Here is a 19,519-nt window from a genome sequence, read left to right on the forward strand (position 1 = left end):
GGATGGGCTAAGAGGAGTTAGATTTACCCAAGAATGAGGAAGCCAGATAGAGGGTGGAGACAAGAAGGCATAGAGAGGCTGTTTGAAAGATACGTGGAAGGCCCAATAAAACCAGGAGGTGGGGAGATGAGACAGAGAGAGGCCCAGTGTGACCACCACATGTCTGACCTAGACATGAGTTAGGCCAGTTGGAGAGAGATTTGTATAAGAAGGTAGATTTTGGACCCCTGAGTAGGTAGAGAATCCTGTAATACTTGGATTAAAAATTGGGAGTGGGGCCATCAATGAGCTTCAAGTTTAGATTATTGGTGCCTAGGAAGAAATCAAAGCCATGGTGAGATGTGGGTGAAATGACCTTGGGAAGGATGCAATAGTTCGTGAGAGGCAGCTCCTGTGCCACCATTTTGGGGAAAGCCAAGAATAAGCTTCCAGGCAGAATAAGTGGGGTGGGCAGGGCCAGAGAGATGCTGTAGGTGATAGTGAGCCTCACTAAGTAGCTGGTTACCGAAGTCCAGCAGCAGGAGCCCAAAGACTTCCGATCACTGCTGTGTCCCTGTAAGCACTTGGGACAAATCAGTTTGCAACATTATGGTTCCATGATGACAACCATGTGTTCAAAAATGGGAAAGCAAGCAGGGAAAACAGGGCACCCTCCTTCCAGCCTGTTTCCTTGTAGCAGGTCTGCAGCTTCCACAAAGTTCCTCCACAGACTTCTTGCGCCATCCCTTGGCTAGAATAAGATGATGTGGCCACCTGTGGCAGCAAAGGAGACTGGGAAAATGAGGACCTTGCAAAGGGGGATGGGATGGCCAGGCCAGACTTAGAAGGGCTAGAAATCATGTGACTGTCCTGGGAAGTGGTAGGGCCATTGGTGTGGGCAGAAGTTGGCCTCCGGAAGGTAAAGAGACAGAGTCCGGGTCTGGGGAGGAAGGCCTTTTGGATGCTAGGAAGGACAGGCTACCCAGGTAAATGGGGAGGGGGAGTCTGCAGAGAGGCAATGAGAAGAGTCAATTCAGAGTGTCAAGATGCACCTAGGCTTGAAGAACAATGACAGACAAGTGACACTGGGGTCCCCCAGGTGAAAGGGTGCTGCTTTTTCTTTGTTTACACAACTGAGTTGTGAACCCCTCATCTGTACCAGGTCTGCGCTGGGGGTTAGAATTACAGTAACAAAGAACCTCTGCCCAGCAGAGGTTAACCAAACACAGAGGTAAATGAGATTGTGTGTATGGGGGTGGGGTTAAAATTGTTCAGGAAGTGGGTATTCTGGACACTACAGGTCCAGGGACCTGTGTACATGAGTCTAGAGGTGGGGAAGGACAAGGTGTGTTACCGCCTGTGGGAATGAGTGATAGAGTGAAAGAAGCCACTGAAACAGACCCAGAATCATAAGCCTGTCTTGGGGAATTTGTGGGTTGGTCAGGTGGGGATAGCCGATCTACAGGTAGATGCAGGGAGCAAGAGAGACCAACATACACCTGAAACTAATATAATATGAATGTCAAATGTAATTTAAAAATAAAAGTTATCACCAACAGGTAGAGGCAAGAGCCCTAGCAGAAAAAAAAAAAAAAAGAATGAATGGCGTAGCCTAGTGCAGTGATTCCAAACTGGAAATAACCCTGCCCCACCCCTACAGGACATTTGGCAATGTTTGGAGACATTTTAGTTGTCCCAACTGGCAAGTATCTATGGTAGGTAGAAGCCAGGAACACAGCAAAACATCCTACATTTCCCACAATAGAGAGAAATGCCAACAGTGCCTAGGCTGAGAAACCCTGGCCTTGTACAAGGCCAAGTTCTTAAGCTTTTGGTCTCAGGATCCTTTTATATAATTAAAGTTGAGGACACCCAAAAGTTTTTTTCTCTTATATCATGTAGCCTCTGGAAAATGAGGCTACATTTTTTTCTCTTCCACCACTCATGCAAGAGAGAATGACAGTGAAAATAGTTTTCACTAGTGAATCCCCTGAGAGGGTCTCCTGAACAGTATAAAGCCTAGGACCACAGTTTGAGAATCTGTCATGATGATTAAGGTCACAGGTCTGGAATCCCGGATTCCTGAGTTGGAACCACAGCTCAGCCACTTAACTAGCTTGGGCAAAGTAAATTAACATTTCTTGTCCTCAGCTAGTCCCTCTGTGGGCGACAATGATACTATCTGCTGCCTAAGGTTACTATTTACCTGCAATAAAGCAGGGCTATTACTATCATTGCTGTAACTCCCAACAAATACACAGGGCCTGGGACTGACTTGCCTTCAACAAATTTATAAAGAGAATAAAATCTAGTTCAGTCAGGGAAGTGGCCTGTAGCCTGGGTGGCCCTGAAAGTGGTCACCTCTTTTGCATTGGGTTTTGAAGAATAAAAGGGTAGTGCATTGAAGGATGGGCATTCTGCTTATGCTAACAAAAACACCACTCCCAGGGTAGGGACCTGTGGTTCCCAGCAGAGCACAGACTGATAAGACCCTGAACCTTAGTGACCCTGAGCACTCTGTATGTTCTCCTCTACCTCAGACATCTCTGCCTCCACCTTCCAAACAGCTTGCTATAACAACATGGCATTAGAATCCCACTAGACACCTTTATCTTTCTTAGCTCCCAACTGGAGGTTTTACTCTGCCTGTTGATGGCAGAGATAACCACTCCAGGTCCCAAATAGCGCCTAGCCCTTGGACGCGTCCCACCTTGGGGTCCGCTTCCAAGATGGTAAGAGACCCAGGATTGTTTGGGGGGCTCCTTTTCCGTTTCCGGGACCAGAATCCGGAAGTGGCAGTTGAGGGGCCTCTTCCTATCTCCCACTGTGGGGGCTGTGGGAGGAGGGCTAACGGCGATGGCAATGGCCGGAGAGTATCCACCGGCAGAGGACGGAGAACCACAGTGCGAAGTGATGCCAGGCCTGGAGGGCCAACGGCGCCAGATCGAGAATGTCGAGAGTGGGCGACAGCGGTCCACTGCGGGCCAGCGAAAGCTGGCGAGGCAGGGCTGCGAGTGGAGCCTCAACTGAGGGGATGGTGGTGCTGACAACCTAGGGGGACGTGGCGCCGACGCCCACAGGAGCTCTGCCTGGGGGCGGGGGAGTGGCCATGGGAATGAGCGCGGCGGGAAGGTGCCTGTGAGGGGATCGACAGTCCTGGGGAAAGGGGCGGGGCCTGTGTGTCGTAGCTTCACGCCCGAGAACTACGTGAGGGTTGTGGCGGGGAGGCAAGGGGCAGAGCCTGAGAAGAAACGGCCCCAGGGGGTGGGCCCGAGCCTGCGTGGTGGCCCCTTGGAGCCTGGGAAGGAGGCGGTCTCCGCAACGGAGGCTGGGGGGCGTGTTCTTCTTGGCATCAAGTTGCTCTGGGGCGATTGTGGATGCTCTGTGGAGCCTGAGAAGGCGGAAGGGCGGTGACGTAAGTCACCGTGGCAAAATCGGATCCCAACGGCTGTGGGCGGGAGAAAGTAGCCCGCGCCTGGGAACGAGGCTGGTGACGTAGGCCGAGGGGAGTGCCCTGAAGCGGAGGAAAGACTGCTGCAGAGGGGAGGTGGTGCCTGTGAAGCAGAAAATGGCGCCCGCGAGGGAGCAAAGTTTGTGACGCGGCGTGGTTTCTGCCTGTGGTGGAGGCCGTCTTCCGAGGCCCGGGGAAGAAAGTGCAGGTGATTGGCACGGGAGGGGCCTTGAATGTTAAATTTGTTTTCTGTTTTAGTGCTGTTTTGTTTTTATCATCAGGGAGAAAAAGCTATTTAAAAAATGCCAATTAGTATCTTCATAAATCGGCTTGTTTTACGGATTTCACTGCTAATCAGTACTTGCCATGTACTTACTGTTTCTGGATTTGTTTTCTTTTTCGCCGACTTGCATCTTGTTTTTTAAGTTGTGAAATACGTAAGCCCTAAACGGATTATACAAAACGTTTATTCTTTAAAAATAAATGGCTTTTGCTAATTAAAAAATTTCAAGGTCTCGAAAGACAAAAGATGAAGTTCTATTCCAGATTGAAGGAATTAATGGGGGGCTTAAGGAGTCATGATAACTAAATGCAACGTGTGATCCTGGATTGGATCCCGGAGGAGAAAATAAATAAATAATTTCAAAACCAGGCTTTTTTCTTCATTAAATTAATTTTTTCTCTTGTACTGTAAAATATATTAATGGGAAAATGGGTGAAATTTCACTAAGTCTGTAGATTAAATATTAATACTGGTAATTTCTTGCTTTTAATTACTGTGGTTATGAACGAGGATATTTTACTAGAACGTACATGCCGGAATATTTAGGGATAAAGAACCATCATGTAAGCAGCTTATTCTCACATAATTGAAAAATGAGACATATAAAAATGTACTTACAAGAACAATGATCGAGCAAATGGATAAAATGTTAAATTGGGAGTGTCTGGATGAAGGTTATACGGGAAGTTTTTGTATTATTTTTGCAATTATTTTGAGTCTATTTCAAAGTAAAGAACTTGAAGAAAACTAAAATAAGAATTTATGAATTCAACATGCTGCTTAAGGATCGGACTGTTACCTTAAATCCTTCTGTGTTCCTCCCAGATGAAAATCGCCCTCCCTGCTCTATAGGAAACTGTCCTGAGTTTTCAATTCAGTTAATGTTTTTCCACCACTGTATGTATGCATTCATAAATAGTATTTGTGGCCTAAGCTTTTATTTTATGGAGGGTATATGTGAAATATTGGATGTCTAACGTATCAGGTGGTACATGGTATCCACATGATGTCATTGATGACGTTGGCCTTGATCACTTGGAGAAGGCGGCATCTGCCTGGTTTCTCCAACGTGCAGGTACTATTTTCCTCTTTCCATAATTTATGTCCATCCATTTCTCAAAACGTTTTAACAGCTTTCCATCTCATGCAGTGTAAATGCTAAAATTCTTTAAATGATTTGCAAGGTTTTATGGTTAGAGAGTGGTCCCAGGCTCTGATTTCTTCTCAGCTCTCTCCTCTTGATTACCCTCTCCCGCTCACTTTCTCCATCCGGCCATATTGGACCCTTGCTGCTCCTCTAACGCCTCGAGCGGGCTCTCACCTGACCGCGTTTACAGGGAGGTCTGTCGGTCTTAAAGAGTGCTTTAATCGTGGTATTGGTGAATATATGTTACTGGAGAGACAAAGTCGAGATTCCTTAAATCGGGAATAGAAACGGAGCATTTATTTTTAACCATTACGCTATTGCTTTCCAGCAAGGAAAAGCCTCAATCCATCCTGAGGAAAAAAAAAAACAATTATAACTGGATTGTTTCTTACAGCCCTTTGGAGGTGTTCAGGGTTCCCTTTTGGGAGTGTTGCAGATGTTTTGGAACTAGACAGCGGTTGTGGTTGCACAACATTGAGAATGTATGGAATGCCACTGTATTTACTTTTAAAATGGTTAATTATATGTTATGTGAATTTTTAAAATTTGTTATGTCAATAAAAAAAACATTCCCTACCAATGCTGGTTCCGTATTGAAGACAGTTTATCTCTGTTACGGTGGATAATACCTTGAGGTGTTTTTCCTTAACTCCATTTTTTAAATGCTTACCTCTTTAGGTAATAGCAAAGCATCTCAAGGTTGTTTAGTTTGCATCCATTTTCTAGGGGTTTGCTGCAGTGGTCAGGGAATTTGTGTTTATAAAGCATTTTGAAGTGATGGGCTAACCCCTAAATCATAAACCTCATATTACTATTAATATTTGCACCTTCTATCTTTTGTCAGTTGGCAGATCTGGGCAAGGGCAATCAATTAATTAATTTGGCCATCTAAACTGATTTAATTTCTAAGAGAAGTTCATATTTTAAGAGTAAATTTAAGTCTATGATAGCATAGCCTCCTTGGCAAATTTTAGTTTTTCTTTTTGAGGATGGTGAACCATCTGCAAACATAATCAAATCAGGAAAATCAGAGGGAGTCTCTAGAAGGTCTGCAGGGTGTGGGTAGTTTCCTTACAGGTAAGCAAGCTTGGGGTTCTTTGTTCAGGTAAAGGAAGGAGGGTGGTTGGATTCAGTATTGCAGAATGGATAGTGATGTATGAAGGGAAAGCAACAACGTGGTATTCATTGAAGATTAAGGACTAGCATAGAAAAGTTGCTATTATTCTGTCAATGGAGAACGCTGCACAGCATAGGGGGACCATTAATTTAATGAAGATCCTAAACTAAATCAACTGAAATGTTCACATTTGTTTGGTGATTGCTGCTATAGCTCTTACACAAGGTAGGATATGCCTTGGCTACTGGATCTAATTCTTTTGTAATTAAATTGGTACCCCCTTGTGCTTGTTCAGAATTTTCATGAACCAAAAGGGAAAAAGGGGTTTGTGAATCTAAAATCCTGAAGGGAGAAATCTTTTGCTAGACAGTCCACTGTATCAGTCTTTGTTGAAATTGAGCGTGAGTATGCTTTTTAGCTTGAAAAGTATGCAGTTACTGAAAGGTATTTATATTAGCATATTTAATTATTGTCTAAGTATAATTAACTTAGGAAGATAAACTTCATTTTGTCATTTTTAAAAATACTAAGTTTGAAAAATAAGCTTTTATAAAAATTTAAATTAATTAAAATATGGAGAATTTTAGATAAATCTAGTTATGCTTATTGCCATTTCTTTTATAAAGTGAAGGATCAAATCTTTGTTATCTCCCAGAGATAGTTCGGCATAAAAGACCATTTTAACAGTGTTAGTATTCTGAATTTGGAGCCTGATTTTGGGGAGGACAAATCAAGAATAGTTAGAAAAGATATAAGTTAAAGTAAAGACAAAAATATTATAGTCAAATTCTTAAAAACAGTGATAAACAGCAAAGATTATTAGGAGCTTAACTTTTATTCTTTTTTTTTTATCCCATCCCCCTCCCCCCCTAACTTTTATTCTTAAAGCAAGGAATCTCTTTAAAAATGAGTTGAGAGGATGTCAGAAAGCATCAAGAGTTAACAATTTGGTAAAAAAGGAACTTCTAATCTGGGCATAAATTAATGTGGTCATCTTATAGACAAAGGCCTAAATTCTAATTTTCTTCTTTTGGTGCACTGATGTAGCAGTTTACAGGAAAGGATGCAGTTATATGCCTATATACATGTATTTAGGCTTATGCAGATATATAAATAATAAATTCATAACTATGTAATATTACATTTGCCATCTGAACAAGTTAATCATAGCTCTTAATTTATCTCCATATTTCTACTTCTCTGAAATTGTACTTAGTAGTTAATCAATTATGTAAATTATCTTAACCAAAATAACCAATTTTCTTTTCTCCAGACACAAAAGAAAACTGTAGCACAGAGAATAGTGTTTAGTAACTTATTTCCATAGGCATATATTTCATAGCATTTAACAAATTTGAGGAAGCACAAGTAAACATAGGTGACTTCAACAAGATCAGTTGTATTTCTATATACTAACAATAAAAAATTAGAAAAATTGAAATTAAAAGATACCATTTACAATAGCATCTAAAAAAAATCTGATACTTAGAAGTAAATAAAATAATGTGGGTGCTTTTCAGCCAAACAATGACAACTCTATGACTGCCACCTGGGCTGAAAATTATAAGACATCCCAATTTCAGAGATGTTAAAAAAATTTTAAGTGTCTTTGAATTAGAGAAACATGGTACTAAGTTTTGTAAAACTTCAGTCTTTAATGAAGCCTTTAGAAATTCAGGTTGTAGCCAAGTCTAGTGGTTTTTCTTCTAATATAAATACACCCCTATAAAGCGTATTTAATGTTAGTTTTCCTTAAAAATATGCTTTTTAAAAGTTGAGCAGTGTCTCCTTTTGCATTGAGAGTCCCATTAATAATAAATTCACTTTACTAAATAAATTAACCTCATTGTCAGTGGAGGCAATGAAAAGCATGAAGGGGAGGGATGATGGTTCAGTGATGAGACCTAGATGATGGGAGGTTTGTGGCAGGAGCCACTTGTGTGGAGAGGGCATGTGTCTTTGGCACCAATAAAGTGCAGGTCTGTAGGGATCAATGGGGGGGGGGCACAGAAATGTTTGCCTGTTCAGGCAAGACTCCTTGACTATACCAAGGTTTTTCTATTCCTCCATCCCCTACCTCTCTAATCCTTTTATAAACAAAGAGAAGTGGCCATTTTAAAGAATCCCTTTTATAGGGTTAAAGTGCTGGAAAACTAATCAATACAATATTACATATTTTTCATCAGTTTTATAATTTTTGAAAGAGCTTATTTGAGGTTGTTAAATATTTGGGATAGCTTTTATGTGTCAGATTAGCTGAGCAGGTTTGGGGAGACAGGGATTGTATGTCTGTGCATACATGAGCTTTTATGTTGAAGCCCTGGGATTGAACAGTAACAGTTAGCATTTGTTTCACCCTAAATACGTGTCAGGTGTTTTCCAGATGTGAGAATTTCTCAGGACATTTTACAAAAGCAAGTTACACCAGTTTTAACTGTTTACCCTTGTAGTGCGTATAAACATTTATCCTTTAAAAGAGAGCTGGTGGAACTGTATACTTAAAAATGGGTCACGTGGTAAACTTTATATTGTATGTTTTTACCACAGTTTTTAAAAAGTGAGCTAGTCATCATAAGCTCAGAAATTTATTATAAGGCCAAAATAAAACCTGAATACGAAAGTGATGAAAAATGGTGATATGCAGTCTTTGAAGGAAAACCTTATGATTCTTTTAGCATTTAAAGGTTTTTTTTTCAGTTTCTGATTTTCAGAATTTACTAATCCATTTCTTAGCTGAAGACTTTTGCTTCCATTTATGTCTTGTTACAAATACCGCACACTTAATGGCTGAAACCTTAATGGCTGATTACAGATTTTGAGCTTAATTTAACTGTGTTACACCATAGAAGAATACAAGTGAATTATTGGTTATTCTATAATAAAACCTTATGTTCCCCAGCGCTGTAGGTATGGGTTTTTCCCCTTTATGAGCACATTTTCTGCTCTTAATCAGATCTCTTCTAGTATTCTAAGAAGTTAGGTAATCTGTGCAAATCTAAGTTTTGCTGAATAAGTTTTTCTTCTAACTTATGATGCTGAAACTTTTGTTTTGAATTCTGGGAGGAATTTTTGAAAATTGAGATGTAATTGACATACAGCATTATCAGTTTTAGGGATGCCTGAAACTTGTCATCTTGACTTATAATATGTTGATAGTTTCAGTGTAACAACCTTGGGAAGTGGCAAAACTAACCTCTGGATAACCATGTGACAACCCCGTTACCTCTCTGGTCCAGGTTCCTTGTGGAGCGGCACTGGTACAAACTGTGGGTAGTGCACGTGCAGGGAGGAGACCAGGACTCCAGCACCTTCTCTGGATGTATCAATAATGCTAAGCTCTTTGAAGGTACAGACCTTTGCCTGCCCACATCAGCCTAGCCCTGGAGTTCTTTTTTCTTCTGTCCCCACAAATGACCCTTCTCTGTGTTAGGTCATTAGTAAAATGGCCAGATGACTCATCGCTTTACTTCCCTGATTCTTCCTCTTCCTCCTCCCCCTGATCCTCACAGATGAGGTAAACAGGCACCTGAAAGAGGGACTGGTGGAATGTGAGGACTTTGTGCTGCTCCCAGCGGCTGCTTGGTATTACCTGGTCAGCTGGTATGGCCTAGAGCATGGCCAAACTGCCATTGAATGCAAGGTACAGTGGGTGGAGAGGGTGCTGGGAGGTAGATTCTGTGGGGGATGTGGTAGGAGGAAGGCCTTATAGGCCCGGCATGGGTCCAGACTCATGTGTGTACATGTGTCTCCACATGTGCTGTGTAGCTATGTCTGTGCCTGCACTCCTCTCCCCTCATAGGTCATTATTATACAGGTACCTTGGTGTATCCCCTATATGTATTTGCTTGTGCCTATACTTTTCATATCTCAGAGGTGGTTGTGCTTTGTGTGTGTGTGTGTGTGTGTGTGTGTGCGCGTGCATGCATGCTGTGGGTATACTTGTGTGTGTGCTCTTCCACCCTGCCAGGTCTTGGAACTGCGTGGCATTTATAAGGTCGAGGTGTACCCAATAGAACTGATGCTTGTCCAGCACAGTGATATGGACACACCTCACACTGCTCAATTCAGCCGCACAGATTCTATTGGTGAGTCTAAGGCTCACGTATGAGTTGGCGTTCCCAGCCACGTGTCATAGCTCAATAGCTTAATGCACGGGGTTCGGCTGTGGCAGACTGAGAAGGCACTGGACAGACTGTAAAGGACTGAGAAGGCCTTGGTCAAGTTGGACAGAGACCCTGAGAGGTCTTGAGGGGCTAGCAGCTTAGCTGGTGTGGCAGAGGATATTTGCTGGGGGTCTCAAGTCCTGAGTGTGTTTCAACCATTGAGGACACAACGTACTGAACAAGTATGCAAGGTCTGTAGAGATCAGGTGGGGTCTGGCGCCAAGATGGGTCTATTCAGTGTCCCAGGAGGACCTTGAATGTGTTCCTTTACTGTCCACAGACCTAGTTTCACGCACAGATCGAGAGCAGTTTCTAGTGAGCCCTCAGGAAGAGACACGGCTTTGGGTCAAGAACGCAGAGGGTTCTTTTGAGAGATTGTGCAACACACGAGTTACAGTGCTTGACGCTGCTCTCAATTCTGGGCAGGTAAGGGTGGGGAGTGCTTTTCTGTTCCCCGGCAGTGCTCAGACTGGGAGAGGTGAGAGCTAGGTGCCCACTGAACCTCCACAAATGCCTTTCCCATTTTTTCTTTCTCTTCCTCCTACCAGTTGGTCGTCATGGAAACCCGAAGCAAGGATGGCACTTGGCCCAGCAAACAGCCACGTGCTGTGTAAGCCCTTGGGGTGTCTGGTCCAGAGTGGGGTCCCATAGTAGGCAGAAGACGGAGCTCATGAGCACAGTTCACCCGCATGTAGTAGGCCCTCAGCTGATAGTTTCTCATCCACCCCAGGAGCAGCACATCGAAGGAGGATGAGAACTTCCAGGGCCAGCCAGGCATCTGTGGTCTCACCAACCTGGGCAACACGTGCTTCATGAACTCGGCCCTGCAGGTGGGGCCATTAGGGCTATGTCTGCCATAGCCACAGGGTGGGCTTCAAGCAGTGCGGATCAAGGATGGAGATAGAGGGTCTTCAGGGCAAGGAGTCGCAAGTCTGACTTCACGTGTTCGTGTTCCTTCCTGAAACATCAATAGCTTTTTGTCCACTGGCCCCCTGCTTTCCCTTTTCTTCTCCCTCTTGTCACTATTTTCTTCTCCTAAAATGCTGCCTGTCTTCTCTCCCCTACTCCTGAGCCTTTCCCCCCTCCTTCTGCCCCTTCTCTCTTTCTTCCCCCTTCCTCCTCACTTCCTTGGTCATGTCTCTTTTCTCCACCTCATTCCCCTGGCCTTGCCCCCTGCAGTGCCTCAGCAATGTGCCACAGCTCACTGAGTACTTCATCAAAAACCGCTACCTGGAGGAGCTCAACTTCTGCAACCCTTTGGGCATGAAGGGTGAAATCGCAGAGGCCTATGCGGACCTGGTGAAGCAGGCTTGGTCTGGCCACCATCGCTCCATTGTGCCTAATGTGTTCAAGGTGCGACTCATCCCTGAGTTGCCCCTTATCCCCCACTGTACCCCTACTTCTCTTGACTCTCTTAACTAACTCCCTGTTATGCTGTCGGCCCTTCCCATCTTCCCAGACCAAGGTTGGCCACTTTGCATCCCAGTTTCTGGGCTACCAGCAGCATGACTCGCAGGAGCTGCTGTCATTCCTCCTGGATGGGCTGCATGAGGACCTCAATCGTGTCAAGAAGAAGGAATATGTGGAGCTGTGTGATGCTGCTGGGCGGCCTGATCATGTAGGTGCTCCTAAAAGACTCCCATCCTGAGAGCCCCATTAAAGCCACTGGGGCCTCTCCCTTGGGGATCCTCTGGCTTCCCTAGGGTATCTCATACCCCACCCTACCCCCCGACCTCACTCCCAACCTTGTCTCCAATACCACATGTACCCCCACACCCAACCCAGAGAACCCCCACCCAGTCTGCTGCCTAAAATAAACCCCAATCCTGACAGTGAAGTCTCCAGACAGCCCTAGCTGTAAATCTACCTCTGAACTTTACCAGTGGCCCTAACCTTAGCTTTAACCCCATGCTCATCTACCCTAAACCATGGTTCCCCCTGTCTTGGGCAAGACCTGCTACTCCTATGATTCTGTCAACAGGAGGTTGCTCAGGAGGCCTGGCAGAACCACAAACGGCGGAATGATTCTGTGATCGTGGACACTTTCCATGGCCTTTTCAAGTCCACACTGGTGTGCCCTGATTGTGGCAATGTATCTGTGACCTTCGACCCCTTCTGCTACCTCAGTGTCCCACTGCCTGTTAGCCACAAGAGGGTCATGGAGGTCTTCTTTGTCTCTATGGACCCTCGCCGCAAGCCAGAGCAGGTAGGTGGGTATAGGAACACAACGAGGGACAACATGTAGCCAGAGCTGGTTTGATTACTGTGCCATGCCTCAAGGTTCCTGCACTAACTCATTGCATGTCCTTCTCTTTTGTGGGCACTTGCTCAGCACCGACTCGTGGTCCCCAAGAAAGGCAAGATCTCAGATTTGTGTGTGGCTCTGGCCAAACACACTGGTATCTCACCAGAAAGGGTAGGTCTTTGTGGATAGAGGGAGGGTGGGATTCAAGGGCCCGGAGGCCGAAGGGCCTATGGAGGCCTTACAGGCTGACCAGCCCCATCTTGGTATCCTGTTTCCAGATGATGGTGGCTGATGTCTTCAGTCACCGCTTCTATAAGATCTATCAGTTGGAAGAGTCTCTGAGCAGCATCTTGGACCGAGATGATATTTTCATGTGAGTGAAGGATCCAGGGAGATTGGGGTTCCTCAGGAACATCCTTCGCTTAACCTCTTTCCCTCTCCTCTCACCCGATTGACAGGGCACCTGCTCTTCACAGGGCTTCAGCCATGTGCCTTAGTGGGTGGGGGGGTGACAGATCCTAGTACAAGGCATCCTCTCCCTTATTATGTGAGCGGGGCTCCTGTTTCTTCTTTATTTTATTCAGCACTTACTGAACACCTCCTGTGCACCAGATGCTGCCCTGCGCTCCTTTCTTGTATTGCAGTCCTCAAAAACCAAAACAATTTTTGCAATAGGGGACACTAAGATGCTTTCTGAACATGAGAGCATTCAAAACGTTAAAATCTTTGGGCAACTAAAATAGAAAGTGCTTCATGAGTATAAAAGTTCTTTGTAAACCAAGCAGTGTTTCCCCCAAAATAAATTATTTTAAATCCCTTCATTACTAAAAGTTCTTGTTCCCCTCCTCAGTACTTTGGTAGCACCAAAGTACTTTGTAAAAATCACATAAACAACATGCCATCTAAGCCATCTAGTAGTTTGCAAAGCACAAAACACTGGGTGACTGACTCTTTAGACCCTTTAAAAAATATTTTCAGTCTGTGAGGGGTGAGTGGGTGAGGGCATTTGGGTTAGTCTGAAAGTCCCTCTCAGGTGTCCTGACTGGGCATGATCTGATGTCCACCCCTGCAGATATGAGGTGTCAGGCAGGTCTTCTATCAGCGAGAACACCAGGGAGGATGTGGTGCTCCCTATCTACCTGCGAGAACGCACCCCAGCCCGGGACTACAACAACTCCTACTATGGCCTGATGCTCTTTGGACACCCACTCCTGGTGTCAGTGCCCCGGGACCGGCTCTCCTGGGATGCCCTGTACCACATCCTGCTGTACCGCCTCTCGTGAGTCTGCCCTTCAAGGGACGGGTGGGGTCTGAACTCAAACTTGGGTGTCTAGCTGCCTGGCTACCACCTCACCTCCTTCTAAGGCCACTAGACAGTTCAAACTTCATATGGCCAGGTTGAAACACGTAGGTTTTTTTCTGTCTCTAAACTTCTGGCTTTGCCACCACGTCTCCTAGGTGCTACAGATATAGAAATGAATGAAGTGGACAAAATACAGACAACTTCACCTTGTACAATTTGTCTCCTTGGAGAGGCTTGCCCATTTGTGTTTTTACCAGTAGATTTTCATTGGGTTTAAAATCCAGATTCCTTCCTGAGTCCAGCAGAGTACTGTGCTTGCTGCCTAGTTTAACCCCTGTCTTATATCCCACTTATAAATCCACTTCTCAGAAGTCTTCCCTGACCAAAATTTACATCAGATTGTGTGTCTATGTACCAGTGGCTTATCCCACTTATCATACACCAGATCATCCACTGTTGGGCCCTATTTTCCATATCACCTCCTGAGACTTTCCAGGCTCCTCATGAACAACCGTTTGTGTAGGCACTTACAAGTGGCTTCCCATTGCAAACAGTGTAGAATCTTGGCCTCTGTCCTCCCTGCCCCGCGCCCCTCCTTGAGAGTCTCCTCTGTTCTTCTTGTAGACGCTATGTGACCAGGCCCACCTCGGATGATGAGGATGATGGCGATGAGAAAGGTGAGGAAGAAGAAGAAGGCAAAATGGATGAGGAAGGATGAGGGTTTGTACAACAGTCTGCAACTAGAGGGAGGGGTTGTGGGGTGGGGAGTCTAGGGTAAGTCTGACCCCCACAGGATCCACCTGGATGATTATTGCCCTTCACCCTCTGGGGCTCACACAGACCCATCTCTGACATCTTCCCCTATCCTAGCAGATATGGAGGGAAAGAACAGCATCCCCAAGCCCGGAAACATGGCTGGGGGCAGCTCCCACAACCCTGGGCCAGAGCAGGCTGGGCCAAGCTCTGGAGTTGCTGGCGGGAGCCGAGCCCCTGTGAACAACTCTCCTGGACCATCTCACTGGCCCCAGAGAGCACGGCGCAAGCACCTGTTCACCCTGCAGACAGTGAACTCCAACGGGACCAGTGACCGCTCGAACTTTAACGAGGATACTCATGGTGTTTCCTTCAGCTGTGAGCCAGGGTTGGGGAGGCGGGAGGTGGTTTCCTTGGCAACAGGACCCATGACCACTTCCCTTACCCCCAGCCCAGCCATATATTGCCATCGACTGGGAGCCAGAGATGAAGAAGCGTTACTATGACGAGGTAGAGGCTGAGGTAAACAAGGCCCCGGGGATGGGGGGATACTTGCAGCTGCGTCCCTTCAACTCCTCACACAGATTTCCCAGGGCTTCAGATTCCTGTCTTCAGAGTCCAAGCTCTTACCACTCTGCCTTATGTCTTCCACCCCCCCCCACTCCCTTTTATCCACCCACACCTGGTGGGCTGCCACTTGCCCACCCTAGGGCTATGTCAAGCATGACTGCGTTGGGTACGTGCTGAAGAAAGCTCCAGTGAGGCTGCAGGAGTGCATTGAGCTCTTCACCACTGTGGAGACCCTGGAGAAGGAAAACCCCTGGTGAGGGACCAGGGCCTTTGGGGCTATCATTGGGTGGGACCATCTACCCAAGTCCCTGTTACCTCTAGATACAACCTCTCTCTTCCCCTCAAACTCATCTGTCACTCTGGCCACCAACATCCCAACCATAGTCCCACCTCAGAGCCTTGGCCTGGGTGGTTTTGTCTCCCAGAAATGCTCTTACTCCAGTTCTGGACAAGATTCCTTCAGTTTGTTGAGGTTTCCAATCAAATGTCACCTTATCAGAGAGATGTTCTCTCATGACCCCATTACCTCCCAGTGCTCTTCCTAGCTGAGCATTACTTTCTTTTTAGTTCAGTAACACCACTCGATGTCATATCCCAGATCCCTTTTTGCATCATTGTTTGTCTTCTCTGTCAGAGTAAATCCCTTGAGGGCGAAGGCTTTAAGTATACTTACTGTGTGTCTCTTTTTACTGATTATAATAGTGTGGAGTATGCAGTAGGTGCTCAGTAGATACTTGCAGAATAACCAGAACATAAAGAGAAAGCCAAAAAGCTCAAGCCAGTCAGTAAGAGTGAATCTCTACAGGCAGAAAGGGAACAGAAATACAAAGTAGTGCCAAAGGATTGAGCAGCACAGTCAGTGACTACCTGGTAAGTGAGTGAAATAGGAAGAGAAAAACGAGAGGGTTAGAGGCAGGCTCCGATATAAGACTAACGCCATCTCACAGACCAGAAACCAAACGAAAATAGACACATGAAGAGAATGAAGAGAAAGCAGTTGGTGAGCCCTTGATGAGTGACATGTGAAGAGTAAACTAGAGTAACAAGCAGGCTGGAGATAAGCAGCGTCTGTGGACTGGACAGGGCCCATGAAGGCCTCTGGTATAGAGCATGCCCAGAAAGTGTCTGGGTTCTGATTTGGGCTCTGTCTGTAGGTACTGCCCCTCCTGCAAGCAGCACCAGCTGGCCACCAAGAAGCTGGACCTGTGGACACTGCCTGAGACTCTGATCATCCACCTGAAGCGCTTTTCCTACACCAAGTTCTCCCGAGAGAAGCTGGACACCCTTGTGGAGTTTCCTATTCGGTCTGGGGTCCAGGAAGGTTGGCTGGGGGGGAAGGCAGGGAGTTGGGAGGGGTTGTGCTCTTACTAACCCTCCCTCCACCCACAGGGACCTGGATTTCTCCGAGTTTGTAATCAAACCACAGAATGAGTCAGCCCCGGAGCTGTACAAATATGATCTCATCGCGGTGTCCAACCATTATGGGGGCCTGCGTGATGGACACTGTATGTGGCAGGGGCATGCCCTGGGGAGGGGGAGGGTCAGGACATCCCCAGTGAGTGATTAGATGTGTGAGCCAGTCGTGGCGTTATGAGAGTGGGAGGAGTGAAAGAGTGAACATGATGCCTCTTAAGGACTTCAGGATAAGTGAGGACATCTCCCCTTCTCTTCCAGACACAACATTTGCCTGCAACAAGGACAGTGGACAGTGGCACTACTTTGATGACAGCAGTGTCTCGCCTGTGTCTGAGAATCAGATTGAGGTGTGACTTCTGAGCTCCCTTCTCCCCTCTTCCCAACCCCACCCCCCATCCCAATGCATACTGACTCCTATTCTCTCCTTGCAGTCCAAGGCAGCCTATGTCCTCTTTTACCAACGCCAGGATGTGGCACGTCGTCTGCAATCCAAGCCCCAGCCTGACTCACCTGATCCCCCAGCACCTCCTACCTGTGATTCCCTGCCCAAATCTGAGTCCATGGATGTAAACTGAACAGCTCTGGCCCTGCCACAAGAAAGGAAGCTATTTCTGTTCTCTTCCTTCCGTTCTCTACTCCCGTCCTTTTAACCTGTGTTAGATTCCCCCCGCACCAGGTATCACAGGCTTAGTTGTGGCTACTGTTCTCTTGTGCTGCCATATTGCTCTTTCCTGGGGAAGAAGTTGTGTCTCCTCTTGGCAGTGTGTCCCTGCCTGTGTTTGCCCCGTAGAACATTAACCTTCCCTTCTATCCTCTATTTATGGTTGTGCCCTTTCCTCTGTCCTCAGCCTGTGTTGTTCTGAGGGGGTGGTGGTTGGGTACACCTGAACAGAGTGTATTTTCTTATTGAGACCCTGTACCTTTCGCTGTGTATATATAAAGTACCAGTGTGTTCCTTGGCAGTGAGAGGAGGTTTTTTGTTCACATACCTACTAAGCACCAGTTGTATGCCTGTGTGGTTATGTGTGCTTATGCTTATTGGATGCTGCATGTGTGATGGATGCTGTCTTTGAGTGCTTATTGTGTGCCACCTGTGTGCCAGGTGCTATTCTAAGTGCTTTTGAAGTACCATCTGCATGCCACACATGTAGCACAAAGTGCATGCCCAGTGTTTTCCAGGGCATTTCATGCATACTGACTCATAATCCTCATAACAATCCCACACAAGAATTGTCATCTTCAGTTTCTGATGGGGAAATTGAGGTACAGAGGTCAAGCAGTTGCTGAAGTTCTGTCAGGAGGTCAGCACACCTCACCAGTTACACTGGTGTTGGTCTCTGGAGGGTCCATTTGGCCTCTGGGTCCAAGATGGAAATCTTTTTGTGGGCATGATCTGCACTACAACTGATGGGGAAAGATGTACCTGGAATAGATGGGCATTCACGTGGGCATATGTGTGGTTTCTGGGCACAAGGATACTATACAGATCACTTCCACGGGCCCCCAGCAGTGTCCTCTAAGAACTGCAGAAAAGGTAACACCTGGCCCAAACTCACAGGATAAAAGTTCTGTGTCTCTTCCCCCTGTACTTAGGCCTTATCCCACCATGACCCCAGTTCTCCCACCAGGCAGGATCCCTCCAGCCTCATTCCAGAGAAGAGTGCGCTGGAGCATCTACCACAGAATGGCTATAGCCTAGTGTGAGCGTAAGATGCCATTTAAGCACTGGACATCTCTCATCTGACCCCACCTGTAAGTGCCAACTATCGCCTCAAAAATAGCTTCTGTGAGTACAGCTGTGGAGTGGAGTGGGCAAATGCATGGTATCTGGACATAAGCCCCTCCTAACCCTTAACACTGAGGAAGGGAATCCTGCTCAGCTGTACTTAAGGGACCATTCCCACAGTTGGGAGCCTCAATGTTCCCCCAAACCTTCTGCCTTTGCACCAGACCTGACAAGAACTACTCTGAGGGTCACTGGACCCAGCATTACCACCCACAAACCTCCCAGTCATGCAGTTGACAGGCAAAAATCAAGCTAGTTATGTGAGGGATCCAGCCCAAACTGACTTAAGGAAAAATAAGATACTGGCTTCAGGTCTGATTGGATCTAGGAACTCAAAAAGCTGTCATTTATTTTTTTTAGAAGCTGTCATTTAAACCTCAGGTGGAACTTCAGGCCAAGATGGAGGCGTAGGTAGACACACTGTGCCTCCTTGCACAACCAAAAGGACAACAATTTAAAAACAGAACAGTACCAATGAAAAATTAAACTGTACGGAAGTCTGACAACCAAGGAGTTAAAGTAGACACATTCATCCAGACCGGTAGGAGGAGCAGAGTCAGGCAACCAGGGCAGAGAGGACTCATGGCAAAGCAGTGGCTGGTGGACCCCATGTATCCAGGGTGGTGGCTGGCAGACCTCGCAAGACAGTGGACTGTGGAGCGTGGTGCAGTGTGCAAGGCAGCAGCTGATCCCACATTCACCTGGTGCAGATAAACCAGGCAAAACTGGGGAGCAAGACAGACTTCACAACCCAGGGTCCCAGCGCAGGGAAACATAACCTCAAAACACTGATTGAAAACACCTGTGGGAGTTGAGGTGCTGGGAGAAACTCCCAGCCTCACAGGAGAGTTTATTGGAGAGACCCACAAGGTCCTAGAACGTACACAAATCCACCCACATGGGAATCAGCACCAGAAGGGCCCAGTTTGCTTGTGAGAAGTGGGGGAAGTGACAAACCCAGCAGAGAGCAGAGCAAGCACCATTGTTCCTTCTCTGACCCCTGCCCCACATACAGCATCACAACCCATCAACGTGGGTTGCCCTGCCCTGGTGAACACCTAAGGCTCCACCCCTGACTATATAACAGGTGTGTCAAGACAAAAAAAAAAATGGCCCGAATGAAAGAACAGATCAAAGTTCCAGAAAAAAATACAACTAAGTGACAGAGATAGCCAACCTATCAGATGCACAGTTCAAAACACTGGTAATCAGGATGCTCACAGAACTAGTTGAATTTGGTTGCAAATTAGATGAAAAAATGAAGGCCATGCTAAGTGAAATAAAAGAAAATGTACAGGGAACCAAT

The 19,519-nt window shown here is 46.2% G+C and overlaps 1 protein-coding gene across 6 annotated transcripts; it reads left to right on the forward strand.

The window, feature by feature from the left end:
• The first annotated feature begins 3,456 nt into the window (after nt 1–3,456).
• On the forward strand, nt 3,457–17,389 carry USP11 (ubiquitin specific peptidase 11). 6 transcript variants are annotated; one of them, XM_037062363.1, is made up of 21 exons: nt 3,457–3,638; nt 9,214–9,323; nt 9,487–9,617; nt 9,945–10,062; nt 10,421–10,566; nt 10,689–10,750; nt 10,871–10,970; nt 11,320–11,493; nt 11,600–11,758; nt 12,122–12,346; nt 12,473–12,556; nt 12,664–12,758; nt 13,458–13,664; nt 14,313–14,365; nt 14,559–14,819; nt 14,893–14,963; nt 15,152–15,264; nt 16,166–16,315; nt 16,401–16,516; nt 16,686–16,774; nt 16,859–17,389. In XM_037062363.1, the coding sequence occupies exons 4-21, from the start codon at nt 9,996–9,998 to the stop codon at nt 17,000–17,002; spliced, it is 2,316 nt and encodes a 771-aa protein (XP_036918258.1). In that variant the 5' UTR covers nt 3,457–3,638; nt 9,214–9,323; nt 9,487–9,617; nt 9,945–9,995; the 3' UTR covers nt 17,003–17,389. The 6 variants fall into 6 exon arrangements, with proteins under 6 accessions (XP_036918258.1, XP_036918260.1, XP_036918259.1 ...); XM_037062365.1 differs by having other exon boundaries at nt 3,458–3,638; nt 14,559–14,804; XM_037062364.1 differs by having other exon boundaries at nt 3,458–3,638; nt 14,562–14,819.
• The last annotated feature ends 2,130 nt before the right edge of the window (nt 17,390–19,519 follow it).

This window comes from Sturnira hondurensis, unplaced genomic scaffold, assembly GCF_014824575.4.
Source record: "Sturnira hondurensis isolate 20B ecotype Veracruz unplaced genomic scaffold, ASM1482457v3 Scaffold0013994, whole genome shotgun sequence".
In the NCBI taxonomy this organism is placed as follows: Eukaryota; Metazoa; Chordata; class Mammalia; order Chiroptera; family Phyllostomidae; genus Sturnira; species Sturnira hondurensis.